This window comes from Balearica regulorum, chromosome 5 (assembly GCF_011004875.1).
Source record: "Balearica regulorum gibbericeps isolate bBalReg1 chromosome 5, bBalReg1.pri, whole genome shotgun sequence".
In the NCBI taxonomy this organism is placed as follows: domain Eukaryota; kingdom Metazoa; phylum Chordata; class Aves; order Gruiformes; family Gruidae; genus Balearica; species Balearica regulorum.
The window spans coordinates 61472638-61487689 of NC_046188.1; the positions used below are offsets into that span (position 1 = coordinate 61472638).

General features: G+C 38.7%; 1 protein-coding gene across 2 annotated transcripts in view; it reads right to left on the reverse strand.

Moving 5' to 3' along the window:
* Nucleotides 1-895: 895 nt before the first annotated feature.
* The window catches only part of SPON1 (spondin 1), a 203666-nt gene continuing 189509 nt past the window's right edge, over nucleotides 896-15052 (reverse strand). The window contains exons 8-17 of one of the 2 annotated variants that reach the window (XM_075755244.1): nucleotides 9437-9638; nucleotides 8207-8347; nucleotides 7760-7835; nucleotides 7134-7316; nucleotides 6627-6797; nucleotides 6347-6514; nucleotides 5313-5477; nucleotides 3447-3710; nucleotides 2524-2603; nucleotides 896-1213 (exon numbers count right to left, since the gene is read on the reverse strand). In XM_075755244.1, the coding sequence (XP_075611359.1) occupies nucleotides 1025-1213; nucleotides 2524-2603; nucleotides 3447-3710; nucleotides 5313-5477; nucleotides 6347-6514; nucleotides 6627-6797; nucleotides 7134-7316; nucleotides 7760-7835; nucleotides 8207-8347; nucleotides 9437-9638 (1639 nt within the window). In that variant the 3' untranslated portion in view covers nucleotides 896-1024. Of the gene's footprint in view, nucleotides 1214-1846; nucleotides 2604-3446; nucleotides 3711-5312; nucleotides 5478-6346; nucleotides 6515-6626; nucleotides 6798-7133; nucleotides 7317-7759; nucleotides 7836-8206; nucleotides 8348-9436; nucleotides 9639-15052 lie in introns of those variants that run through there. The other variant, XM_075755245.1, reaches the window with a different exon arrangement.

Here is a 15052-nt window from a genome sequence, read left to right on the forward strand (position 1 = left end):
TCAGGAGAAACTTTCTTCTTCTGCTCCCTCTGCCCCAAGCTCTCACAGATCCAAGCCTACAAAAACCACTCTGCCACACATTTCATAGTCAAAGGTTGGTTTTTGAGTGATTAGCCCCTGCTGGGATATCCTCTGTCAGGCTCAGCAAGAGCGGCTCGCAAAGGTAGGTGGTGCGTGGGTCTCCATTGCACACGTAGCTCTGCCCTGGCTGAGCGCCTGGCGTTAATCGCTGGAGCCCTTCTCTGCAACCATCTGTTTCTTCACCTGAAATGTGCTCAGCTGGCTGCTCCTCCAGTATCTATATCATTCCACTGTTTTATTGTTGGGGATTTTTTGGTCATAAAAGGGAAATGTGCAAGGCAAGATCATAAATATGTTACTTAGGGACAGTTGCTGCTACACTGTAATGACAGTGCTATAGAGATGTAAACTGAAGAATTTTCCAACAAGCACAAGGAGGCAAACTATCTGAATTAATATTATTAAATGAGCCAAGCTGTGCAAAATGTAAAATGTTTGGTTTTAGCATCAAACCTTGTTCATTTTTTTTCTCCTGGTTTGGTTCATTATGGGCTTGCACCCATTTCCTTTAGCAGCAGTGGGAGAGGCTTATCACTGTGGTTGGTCCCATTATTTCCCTGGCCCTCCCTTCATTCCAGGTCTGAAAAAAAGGCAGGAAGATACTGTGAGGGGGTGGGATGTGACAGCTGTGGAGGTCCTGAGCAGCCCTTGGAGCATTCAGTGGAGAAATGGTGATGAAAAGCCCTACAGTGTAATGCAACCACCTGTCTAGCCCGCTGAGGTACAGGGAGATAATGAGAGGATTCCCAGGGCAGCGACAGTGACGTTGAACAGCCTCAGTGGGTTGTGGTTCACATCAAACCTGGGTGTCAGGTTCTCAGGATTGTGACCAGGTCTTAAGGAAGTGACTAAATTACTTAAGGCTGGTTTAAAGAGACTATAAAATAAATTTTTCTCCATTCATTTCTCTCAAGCTTGTTTTAAGAGTCAACAGTCTTTATTTTCAGTGCATTGTTATTACTCCTGTAGAGACATAGGTGTATGCTGCCTTTCCGGGACCAAAATAGAACCTATCACCTTCAACTTTCATCTTTATTGTTAACTTGTTAAACTTACAGGACAGTAGTATATTCCAATAGCAAGTGAAGCCCAAGGTCTCGCTGGTCCTACACGTAGGGCTGAGAGCTAAACTCTGCAGGAGACGGTGTAAAATAGCAAAAACAATTAAAACGGTGAGGAGCTATTTCCTAATATCAGGCAGTCTGTTGATCGCTCAAGTGGTCAGGGGAGATATTTATCCTGGCTAGTACATCTACAAATGAGTAATTCTCACAAATTTAGTAATTTTTAGATCCTCCTATACTCTCAGTAAAAACCCATGAATGACACTGCTGTAAACGTATTCTTGTGTCAATCTGTAATTAATATTTTAAGAGGCTGTCATTGTGTCATTTCAGAGGCTCCATTCCCTTTGTTATAAGGGATGCATGAGAACCTGGCTCACATTTTCTCTACCATTTTTATTATATTATAAACCTCTTTCTCTCTTCACCTGGAATTAACATCTACATGAAACTGAATCTAATTTTTTAGTGTCTCTCATGTGGAAGTCTTTCTGTGACACAGCTGTTGCGACTCTCTGTGTTTGGCCCAATTTCTGTTAGTTCTGTATCCATTCCGAGAGGCAGTGGATAGACCCAATATAAGAATATGGCATCTACGTATACTGCGACATTCACAGGTTTTCTTTGTGTGCTATTCTGACTGTTGACTATGTAGTGGGCAGGTATCACTATTGAGCTGCACAAATTCTTTCCTTTTTCAGTTTTAAAGAAGCAAAGACCATTTTGCATGGACCATAGCATCCATATGAAGACAAGTATATAGGATAATTATTATAACTACCAGGTTAACCCAATAGTCTACAAAGATAAACATGCGCTTTTAATATTATTGAACCAGCATTGCTGAAATTACTCCTTGGCATAGTTGTGTAATCACATAGGCACTGCTTTGGATTTTCAAAATCAAATCGAGAGAGAAATCCTCCCACACATGAAACATGTCACTTTTTAACTTAGTTACGTTAATATGCATGCATCCCATGTCTTTACAAGTAGTATTTCTATATGGCTATTCCATGTCCACAGATATGTCTGTATTTTAGTTAAATGACTCATAATGACCTACTATTTTTATGCATTAAGGGCTGGCTGGAGTACCAAAGATTTACTCTCAGCATAAATCCGTGAGGAAATATTTATAAAATATATTTCTTGCACCAGCAAGACTAAAAAGCAAACCACACTGCAAAAATGAAAACTAATATACACTTTATATTTTTTTTGTTTTAAAAACCAAACCAAGGTTGACTTTCCATTTAGCTCAGAGTGCATCACTTGGAAGCCTTGTGTTTTGTTAACAAGGATGAACATTACATGCTCTCAGCTCCTTTTTGTCTTTGCAGCTGGTAAACTGAGTACTTTTGGACCTCTTCTTTACCATCATGTAGCGTTCCTGAATTCCACCTCCACAGAGTGTAGAACATTCTGTCCAAGCAGTCCATGGTTTCAGCCTACAAACTGAAAAAAATAAGTAATTTGATTAAGTTTTTGGTATTTCAGTCTAACCTACGTATCTCAATATGTGTACTGCTATGCATGTCCGCACACTTACATCTATCTAAATGTCTAAGATAGCGTATTGCCTATTTATTACAGTAGAAATTAAGAAAGCCCAGTTAAGTATAATCAAGGAAGGTGCATTTCTCAAACATTGAAAATATGTATTAAAAAAGAAATTTACTGTCTACATTATAAAACACAGATAAAATTAAGAAACTGTTAAATGTCGGACAAGCGTGAAGCACAACTTAGCAGTAATTCATATCCAGATAATGTAAACTATACCACAAGATATTATGTTTTATTGACTGGAGGCATCAGTGCTTGATAATACAGCCCAAGCAGATCTCTCAGAGCAGTCTGAGTCAGATTATTGAGGTGGAAATCAATTCACTGTAAAAGTTCAGCATTGGATCCAGGAACAAATACTTTCAAAGTTCAAAAGTAACTGTATGGAAAGATAATCACCCAGGTCTGCAGAAACTGCAATCAGTCCTTTGCCAAGTGTCAATTCTAGATTTTTTTTCTCATTCCATGCTTTGTAGTGAAGAAGCTAAAATATGTGCAGTGATGGGACATGGACAGATGTGAGCCTTTCTCCATTGTGCCCTAAACTTAGGCTGCACATTTTTGGTGACAGGCAAACACCGAAAGTGGCTATGCTTTGCTTTTTGCTAAAACTTTCCCTAGACTGAAGTGCTGAAAATGATCTTGCAGCATGAAGTGGAGCTGGTCACAAACTCCTGTTATGCAGGAAAGACAAACAGACATCAGCATACTAAATAATGGTTTCACACTCACCTGGATACTGCTCGCTATCTATATTTTTTTTTGCTTGTTCACTTCTCCTTTTTTCCCGGGCCTCTTTCCAGCGCCTTTTTTCCATACCTGGGCCTCTCAGGCATTTCCTTACTCGACATTTTGTACGTTGGACTGTTTCTGGGCATGCTATTCCTCCAAACTGTGGTTCTATTTTAATCATTCTTGTCCTGATCATATGGCCCTTTCCACATGAGGTATTGCATTCGGACCACTGGGACCACTCTGTTAGTTCGCAGTCGATGGCTGCAAAGAATGAGAAATATTACACAAAAGCTGTGAGATCTAAACATAAGGTCAAGAAGAAACACACAGATCTGCCTAATGAGTTTTTAGATCCTAAATATATGAATGCAACTTAAGCCTCCAGTCTTTTCAGCAGATTTTGAGGCTACACGTTAAAACTTTGAGTCCATTAAAACTTTGAGTCCATTTCTAGCAGAACTATTATTTGACACTTTCTTCAATTTCTTTTTCAAGAGTGCTGCTGGCAGATCACTAAGATTACAAAAAAACATAAATAATTCTCCCGTGCCTTCTTCAGTTTTCCATTCTGTACACCCATATGTCTGTTTTATAATGAAAAGCTGTTAAAAAATGAGTTATATTTACAAAGAATCTGATACCTCTGAGCTCTAAGCCTTGCTTTACTGGTAAGTGTTATGCAATAAGCAAGAGTCACTAATACCATTGTGGCTTAAAATTTTTCATCTTTTCAGCACTGCTTAAAACTCATAGCCCCAGTGAATAATAATCAAAATGATATTTCACGTTATTTAAGAAACGCTGAATTAGCAAGTTACAGTGTAAAAGCCTTCTCTAGCCAATACTTACTGTGAAAAATAATGTAATTAGTTATAAAGCTTCATAAACCAGCTGGTAACAGGACACTAAAAGCAATCATATCTGATTCATTCAGCAGTGCCTTAGACCATCACGCTTCACAAAGACTGCAAAGCAACTAGAAATTTGCACCACCCAAGAAGTGGGGGATTTTAGTGGAGAAAGGTAAAAAATCAGTGCAGCTTTCTCCATGCCATCTGCTGGCTCATATGACATTCCAAGTTGCAAAGGGTTGTAGATCAGAAAAAATGCTGTGATACACCTCAGAGATGTATCAAAGGTGGAGCCTCTTTTGTGCTCTTTTTGTGAGCTCGAAGAATCACACAGGTGATTTTAATCCTTCCTTTCCTTCCTAGCACCCATTCTGCATTTAAGGAAAAAATAGAGTTTATAATTCTGACTTATTTACTATTGAGAAGTGTGCAAACTGTTGCCTAAAGTTACGGTATTGTGTTAAATATGGAGAAACCATATACCCAAAGCAATATTGGTCATCAGTATAGAGTTGAGTAAGGCGAGCTGAAAATAGGATTTGATCATATTCCAGCTCTCAACAGCCAAAAGTGCACAATACTAATAGTTAAAAAACCCCCAAAAACTACAGATGATAAAACTCCCATAGTACTGAATTCCCTGTGGTTAGACTTAGGAGTAATACATGGATGGAAAGCAAGAATCAGAGCAAGAGAGTACTGGGTCATTTGTTTACAGAGTTTAAGGAGGCAGAGACTACTTTTGCCAATTGTAGACCCCTCTCCAAAACAGAAGCAGAAAGCAGTCTATAGCATTCCTGCTGTCAGAGAGCTTTTAACTAAAATTTTCAAATGATGTTTCATAACCAAAGGCAAGCAGGAAATAATTGTCCATATTCATAACTTTTCTTAGAAAAAAAGAACTATTGTAGACATCTAAGAAACAATGCTAAAAAATGGTGGTAGAGTTTTGACCCACAGACTGTAACACTCATAATGAGCCTCCTTTTTCCAGAGAGTTTCCCACACTTACGGCATTCAGGCAGCATGCATTTTTCTGCTTGTTCCAGCTCCTCGTTGCAGTCTCCGAGCTCGGCAGCGGATTTCAGCATCCTTTGCCGGGTTCGCATTCCTTTCCCACATGTTACGCTGCAGTCGCTCCATTCAGACCAAGGAGAGAGTAGACAGGGGATAGTATCTAATATGGAAATAAAAAGGTAATGAATTCCTGTTATGCATAAATTACAAAGGTATGTATTTTGAAAATAATACAGGTGGAAAAGGTACTGGTTTATCTGTCATCACCCAATTATACTTTGTTGTCTCTTTGGACAAAATGAATCACCTGCTGAATGATGCTTCTGAAGAAGCTCAGAAAACACTATATTAAATTGAAAAGTTTGCAAGGTTTCCTTGGTTTTAATACCTTTTCTTTGCTATATTTTTCTATATCTTATTCATATCTGCAGAGTCTCAGTGCTTCCAGGGAATAAATAGTTGAAGAAGGAATGTTTCAATAATAACTCGTGGATTGTTGGTTGACAGAATTAGAAGCCAAATTGATATAGTCTAAATGTGATACTTCCTCAATTTATCTACCAAAAATCCTCTTAATTCTTTCTGTCTTTGAGGAAAATCTTGACATTTCATAAGAAATTAAAACCAATATTAATAGTCATAGTAAGGAAGAGACTGGCTGACTGCACGAAAGAAGGACCTCAATTTTTGAACTCTTCATGGGCTAAAAGGAGAGGGCTCTGTTTTATTCTAACTGTATTAAATATACTTCATACACCATAAATTAGAATTGCTTTTGTATGGCTTGCCAATATAGAGATCACTGTATGGGTAATACAGTAATAGCATACCACTGAATATTTTTTTACTGATACCCTCATTCTGTTGGTGAACATGCTACTTAGTGCGCATTCCCTAAGGGATCTAATTTTAAGGAGAACAAGAAAAAAACATTGCTTCTGGGTTAACTATATTCTTTGTGTGATGGAGCTACGTGTCAGAAATTATGCCTCTCTTTACAGCAGAGGAGGTAAACTCATGGACACTTACGGCATTCAGGCATCATGCATTTCTCTGCCTCTGTAGTTTCTGCCTTGCACATGGATCCATCAGCGGGAGTCATCTTGATCATTCTGTGTCGTCTCTTCATCCCCGTGCCACAGCTAGCACTGCATTCATCCCACTCTCCCCACTCGGTGACAAGGCAGCTGCTAGGGGCTATTCAAAATGGACAGAGAAAATCATTCAGCAGCAGAGCTCATATAAAAAAATGTTTTGGGCAGTGCTCCTGCTATTGGCTGGGTTTTACAAAGCTAAATAAAATACTTACAACATTCCTCATTTACAATACATTTCTCAGTTTCCTCGGTAGGCACTTTGCACATAGAGCCATCTTCAGGGAATTGTTTTACATATCTCTCTCTAGATCGTGTTCCCATCCCACAAGATACGCTACAGGGGGACCATGTAATCCAGTCAGACATCATGCAAGTGGAACCATCTAGAATACAGAGAACCATTTCAATTGCTAATATTAACACAATTGCTGATAAATCTGTAGGTGCCCACTTGGGCGCAGTATCACTTTTATGCTGCCTCTCACATCCTGTCCTCTCCATCGCTTACTTTACTCCTTTCCTTTATACTTTTGTGGACTTCATGCACCAACTCAGATGAACTGCAGAATTCACCACAGCCAGCTTCAATTTGTATTCTTCAGCAATTATTCCTCTGTTTGCCATAACCAAGTCACACGGCAACCAACAGCTTTAAGAACTTTAAAAGAAAAGCAAACCCTAGAAGGTGGTGTTCTCCTGCAGCCTTTCCTCTTGATTACCTTCATCACTGCAGCCTGGACCCATGCATGGCTGAAAATCTTGGGTATCTGGGCAGGGCACACTGAGGTCCAGCTGAGCTTTAAGCATTCTCTGCCTCATCCTCTTGCCCTTTTCACAGGTAGAAGAGCTACAGGCTGACCATGGGGACCAGTTTGAATATATGCAGGTCTCAGGGGTATCATCTAAAAAGTAAGAAAAGGCAGTAAATGTTAAAAATAGATTGTCTTCCACTCGCTTCTCCTGACTTGGCTGGTGATTACTTTAGATGCTAATAGAATACATTCTTTCCCTCTGCATTCCATCTTCTCCATTTTAGCCCAAAAGAAAAAAAAAAAAAACAAACACCAATTACCAACTTTCATTAAAAAAAATAATATTTTTATTTGAACCCCAAAAGGCTTCTCTCTTCTATTGCTTTTATTGTTAGCTTCCAGATATGCATGCAATTTCTTTGCTGTATAAGGGAAGGCTAATAGTGGATATCAGAAAAGATGAAAACCTAAATCACTTTTTGACGCTGAGTGGGACTTTGAATCCTAAGTCAGTTTTGTACTTTATCTAGAAATGATAGTGGAGAATGGAACAAAATATAAATTAGTGCAGCACAAACTAATTTAAAAAATACCTTCTTCTTTTTCCTCTGGTGCTAGATCTGCCACAATATCGTCTATGTTGTCAGGTACGATATTGCATTGCTCCCCCTGCAAAGAAATTATTGTGGAGATTGAATACAGGAAACTCATAGGTGTACACAGTGAGAGGGGCTAAACCAGCGTACTGTGAGGCACTGCTGCATCTGCAGCACTTTTTTCTCTTCTACTTCCTATGCATACTTAAAAAAAAATAAATCCTCAATTAAACAGATGCAGTAATTACCAGAAGTAGGAGAAATAATACCTTAAGACAGTTTATAAATGTACAAAACAGTTTTAGTTCTTTTCTGCCATTATCTTTGCTGCGGGTAGGTTAAGGAGTATAGATTTGGGGGGGAGGGGAGAGGAAGGATTGGGGTTTTTTTTGTTTATGAAGTGGGGTTTTTTGCTTGCTTGAGAATTTTATGTATATATTATACCTTGCGTGCAATTCTCTCAATGACAACTCTGGCTACCAGCTTGATAGATCCTCCTTCTGGATCATAAAATGGACTTTGAGGATGATCTAAGCTTGTAAGTGGTCTGATCTTCTCTTGAGGCACTGTAGGTTTGTTAGGAGACTGCAATCAGAAAGAAAAAAAACAAGTTAAAAAAGAAACTATTATTTTTTTCCTAATAATAGAATTCATCTGCAGAAATTGAAATTTCTCCAGATTGTTAAACTGGAAAATTCCAATATAAGATGAGCTTGGTATATTCATACTTAATGGTAAGGTATTGGGTTTTTTTCTCTATTGGGAAGCACTTCACTAATATTTTAGGATTCGATCCTGAAGCTGGGTTCATAATAAGATGTGTGCCTTGTTGTGTGGTTAGGTAACTACATTAATTAAAAAAAAAAAAAAAGTCCAGTATGCCTCCAGAGCTGCATTATAACTGGAGAAATTCCTTAGGTTCTAAACAGACTAGGTCTGAATGAAAAAAACCCCCACAATTTTTTTCATCTGAAAATATGTGGGGTATGTGGAATATGTATGGTATTTGAGGCTGTGACTAATCTTGCCTAATTTCAGCTGTCTATACAGTCTGCATAGACACATAGGGTAGGTACACTTGTCACCTATGGAGACCTAACCAATTCAGTAATTTGACATAACTCATTTGGTCAAAAACAGGACTTTACCTGAGGATGATGTGAATCTCTTCCTAGACTGAGAGAGGGATGGAGACAGAGAAAATGGATGATTTTAGAGTCTTGTAGTGATGAGAAGTCCAGAGTTTCAATCCCTGCTGTAAGGAACAGTTAAGTTTTCTGTGCCAAGCAGAATAGTTGGCATTGGGTTGAAACAGTAGAAAACTCAAGTTGATGTGGCTGCTGATGGCACACAGATTTGTTTCAAAGGGCTTGGACACCTTAATGCTTAGTTTTGAGCAAACAGACCTCCATTTATTCAATAGGCGAATATAATAATATCCCAAGTGAATTTAATATTATCCCATTAATAATAACACTCAGGGAATTCAGACACAACGACTGACAGTAACTGTAGCTAGCATCTGTCTAAATGACTTTTAATTAATTATAAGCAAAATTCTTACTAGAGTAGTATAAAGGCATTTATGGTGTTACCATAGATCCAATAGCTTTCATTCTTCACTGCTTTAAGGTAGACGTTATGTTTTGAATACATTACAAATAGGCCGCATACCTCATAGGTAACGCCGCTGTCTGTGCCAGCATCCCAGGGTATTAAATCCTGAACGACTTTCTGAACCCAGCCGCAGTCCTTGGTACAAAGGTCTTCAGCTGACAGACCCACGTTCCAGTCCGGGCTGGGGCCGAGCATGGTGAGGAAGGACATCAGGTGCCGGTGACGATCGACAGAAAACTCAGCAGAGGGAGCAGCTCTCCTGCAAATTGGGCAGAGGAAAAACTATTAACTGAGTTCAAGTTTGCTGTTAGAGGGCAATGAAACCGGTGCTTCAAACTGGGCAATACTGAACAGCGGCATGATGCTGTGTCCGGTACGAACGGATGGAGAAGCAGGACGGAGAGGACTCCTGCTCAGCACTCTCTAGTTTCAGGCTCCATGTACCATATGCGGAACGGCTTTGACATTGTTCAAGGAGATTTACAGTTTAATGGGTGAGAGAGATGTAGCAATACAAAGCTGCAGCAGCAGGCTTATGTCTTAGTTGTATAATAATAATAAAAAATCTGTCATGACACTTACAAAAATTTGAAGCACAATAGCAGGGCAATACCCTGAGGTTTTGGTTGCTGGGATACTTTTGATGCCCCCAAAAGATCATACTAATTCCAATGCCAAAAGTGCTTGGAAGTGCTACTGTATGTGTGTGAAAAAAGCACTCATTAGTAGAGTTTTAGTGCTCATGTGAGAGATTAATGGCCATTGCCAACCCTAGAGAGTTCAGCCAAGACTTCTGCAGGGTTCCGCCAGTGTATGTGAAACCACCTCTATTCATCCAGCCTTTGTCAGCCGTGCCCTTAGGAAGAAATCGTGCTGAATCACGGCGTGCTCTGCGATGCTGACGAGCAGCCATCATCTTCCTATGCAAAGGGAAAACAAAATCAGGCCAGAACTGGAGGGTTTTGGTCACAGAGGAAAAGCTGGACCTCTTCATGGCATCTTTCTCATGATCAACAACAAATGTGGCGTTATTTAAAATATAATTTTGTCAATTCTGCTCTACGAAATACTGGTCTGATGTCAACCCAAGTTTTCTTCAGTTACAGGACTTGGATCAATGCAGAGTCAAGTTGGGTTTTTCTTTCAGTTTTATGCCAAAACACACTGCTTTATGAACATCTAAAGACCATGTTTATTTTTAATGTAAGGGGTTTGTGGTTTTTTTTTTACAATGTTATTTATCTTCCCTTTTTGCGTTTGGTAGCTATATATATATATAGCTATATATATATATATAAAATGCACATACACTGTTCTTAGTCATTAGGAGTTTGTTCTTCCTATACATGCTTGCATCTCTGTAAAAATGTGGCATTTCATTTGTGTATTTTTACTGGCTCATAGCATTCTCAGCACATTAGAAAAAAATCCAGAACAGCCCAAAGACAATGATTTTTGAGTGGTTATCATGCATTTTCAAACTTAAGATGGCTGAGTTAGAGTATCTAGTTCCCCTTCAGGAAGCAAGTTGCAGAAGTAGGCATTTGCTAATGGGTAAAATGTTCTGGCCACTTCTGTTCCAGAGTCTTTAGAAGTTGTTTCTTACTGTGTAAGTTATCTTAAATTGAATTATAGCCTCTGAGTAGAAGAGTTTCTAAGTATTTGATGACATTAATCCTGCCTTTCCCAGAAAGATGCAAATGACTTTTTTTTTTTCATGACAGATAGAACTCTGATTTCAGTGGAACAATTTGTCTAATGTACAGTAATAAAATAATGAATGACAGTATCAACTTCGCTCTGTGAATACAGTATCCTGATGTATTTGTCAAGTACACAGTAGTGATTAGGTTTAAACAGCCTGACTTCTGTTAACTAAAGGATTTACAGCATTATAAGGGTTTCTAAGAATTCCCTATAGGAATTTTATATTTAAAACACTACATAGCAGAAGTCTAAAGAGTGTACAGTAAAAATAACAGAGACGTGTGTTTGTATACCCGCTCTTTAGCTTAAGCATATGTCTAATATGGACATTGCAGAATAGAGACGCCGGGAAAAGCAAGGGCAGCGTGGAGCCACCCGCTACGGTGCCTGGCACCTGAGCTGATGTGCAGCTGGTTGGTATGTATTGCGTGACGTTACATTTCACTGCTCCGTGCACACATGCTCTCAGGAAAGATGAGGGGCAGACGCATGCATACCATTTAAACGCAGAGAGTTGGAAATCACTTGACTACTTCAGGCACATTGCGATGGAAATCTTTTGGCACCTGTTATTCTTGTGATAGGCACGTACAATTAAGGGTCTGGATGCTTTGTTAGGAAAGTAAATACTAATCGTGTTATTAATATAAATCTAAATTAATTGTGTATTTAAATTATAACTATATCAATATTGAAACTGTGTAAAGAAACACTTCAGTAGGAGATACTCTTTGCCTAAAAGCCTTTGCATGTGTTGAATTATATCAGTAAACTTGAGCCTCCCATAATTTTCCAATTTCAGAGCACTTCACAAAAATTCCTGATCTTCTGCTCCTTTAAGACAGATAGCTAGTTTCATGGCCATTTTTACTGTGTTTTGTCCCATAAGTGTTTAACACAGAAATATAAAGATTAATAGGGGATGAATGGAAGCAAATTTTCTCCTCTTCCTTCCTCCATTTTTGTGCAGACACGTACCCAATGCACGTACACTTTGTCTGCAGTGCAGCACAACATGCTAGGGTGGACATTTTTAAAATTTTTGATATGCAGGTTTAAGAATGTGGTAGTTGAAATATATGTTATCATAAAATATATTTGTTGCACTTGCTACTTTATTAACTAATTTCTACGTGGATGCTTGTAAACAGTATGCATTCAAATTTGAACCACAATTGTATAATGTTGCCCAACATTCACAGTCCTTCTTGAATTGTTGTAATTAAGGAAGAGAAATGGGCTGATCTAAGGCACTGTAGACAACTACAACCTCAGCGTAGGGAGAGACACTGATTTGGCTTATACACTAGAGGTCTTTGGTGGGTTTTGGTGAGTTAGTTTGTTTTGTTTTTTAATAAAATTACAAAGTTCACATTTCCAGTATCCACAGGAATGACGAATTTATGAAACTAGCAGGAGCCTAAATCCTTCCACACATACCTCAACAACACATCTGGCTCAAGCGTCCTAAGGCTGGCCTGTGGATCTCCCCGAAGGAAACTAGTGTAAAAATGTACTCAAGTGCACCCTAAACCTGACCTTTTTCATTTCTGTATTGTCACACACCTGATGAAATAGGAATGTAGCTCATCATATTTATCTCTGCTTTCAATACAAGTATATATTGCCATTTTAAGGCTTTTAAATTTCAAGAACATGTTCTTCTGCAACAGGTAAAGATGTTGGAAAGGCTCGCAGGAAAAGCCTAAAGTTTGTAACTGATGTGACTTTGCTGTAAGAGACAAATACGTCCCTTTTCCTTCTCCTACACACATACATGCATAAAAACAATGGTGAATATGAGTTGCAAAGCAAATCCTAAACATCAGTTAAGTTGAAGGTGACAACAGTGAGGGCCCCACAGGGCTGGGGAATCCTGATTTCCTTGGCTGAAGCAGACAGAACTGTTCCACCGTCAGCCTGATCAGCAGGCTGACCATTCCTGTCATGTAGTACAGAGTGAAGCAAAGTACTAGACAGTGTCCTGCATCCTAATGTTTTCCATTTGCTTTATTTTTATTCTATTTTCTTTTTGTTAGCATGATTTGGATCTCCAGCTATAGGGATGCCGTATACTGAACAGCATAAGAGAATGGTCTTCCCCGCCCCACTTTTTGTGTGTGTGGAGTTTTTTGGTTTGGTTTGGGGTTTTTTTAGGCTAAAAGAGGACAAATGTGATTTTGCTTTACAATTCCTCCCCCCCCCCCCCCGCAAATGACAATCTAGTTACTATCACTGCTGGGGTGGAGAGGAGGCATTTAAGAAAGCCTTTGACAAGCCAACAGAAAACTCACCTTGCTGCCAGACATATTTTTGAGCATTGAATCAATACTGTTGTGTTCTGCTGATATTCTCGTTAAAAGTAATAGAGCACACATAAGAAAGGTTGTTGTAGAGAGTGACTGGAAATAGTGAAAATAATATTTTGCAGACTCAAACTTTGAGGTTACTTTTGGTTTAATATTTAATTAGTATACAATAAAGAAGTAGAAAAAGGCAGCCTGAGCATGTACTCTTTGTCTCTGTGACACTAACCAGCTCAACAAATAAGACCATTGATAGAGTTGAGTTTGTACCATTGGAATCAATGTGAATTTTACTACTGGATGCTATGTGCATTTCTATTATTATTTGTATAAGAAAGCCATGTGCCTCACCCATGCATAAAGAATTTTCCAGCAACAGAAAAGGACAGATTTGAACATTAAGAGCATCTGTATTTCCACTGCAAAGCGCAGTGTAGTGCAGAGAATCTCTTGCTCGTTGTTAAACTCACCAGGTTGGCTACTAGGAGTGACTCTAGCTGTGGCAGCACAAGCGCAAATAATTTTTTCAAATAACTTAAAACAAGGTATTAGATGCTTGTTATGCAGCAGTGGAAGAAAAGCCAACAGCCTGAAACAACTTCAGAAATATTTTATTTGGGCAGTGCATCACAGTTACCCAAGTTCTGACTTCAGTTGTGGGTAAAAAGTAATGTTGTGATGAAGTGGGCATATTAGAGAGAACAGGAGACTGTAAAATACTAGTTATGACAGCTGTTTAAAATAAAACTCTAGTTCAAGTAGTCATATATTTTATGCTTGGAAAAAAAAAACCAAAACAAACATCTGTTTGATTCCATGGATTTCATAACTATATGGAGTGTATGGTAGTTTGAAATAGCTTATACCTCTCCAGGTTTCTTCACAGAGCTGTAGTAGGGTATAATCCTCCTAAGCCTGTTGTTAGAGTCTGGATACTACATTCATTTGTGTAGACCAGGATGATCTCACTCATGCTAAGGATAAAGTAGTAGCCTTTTCAGCTAGGAAGAAAAAAGTGTAAACCAAGAGAAGCCAGTCCAAGTCTGATGGCCACCAGCAGTAGGTAGTCGAGAGCACTGTGGAGCACATTGCCACTGGTGTAGTTCCAGGTGGTGCTGATGATGTTAAAACACTATTTTTTTTAAGCTGAGAGTTTAGCTGATTACATAGACTATAAAACCCTGTATTTTAGGGAAATAATAAATGGATTGCCTATCATACCTCTAGTCAGCAAAAGTGGCATCCTTTTTTAGAGGCTTATGTGACATCACATTTACACTTTCCAGGATGAGCACTTGTGTTTATTCATCTTTAGAACTTTTTGCTGTTGCTACCAATAACATTATGAACATGGAAACATACTTCACACCCTTGAACTTCCAACTCTGCACCTCCTGCCTACCAGCAGCACCTACACAACATCTGTTTTATTGAATAAACTTTAAATAATAACATCCTGAACAGTACACTAGCTTCAAAGAAAAGAAATGAAGAAAATGATGTAAAATTGAAGGGGAAATACTACTCTCCTAGAAGTCGGCACGTAACAGAACAAATTAGATGGCATATTTAGATGATATATTGTTAGGAAAACCATTTATGAAGTGACGCAAACAAATTAGGACCATTACATGAACAATGTTTTTTGCACAGGTATCAA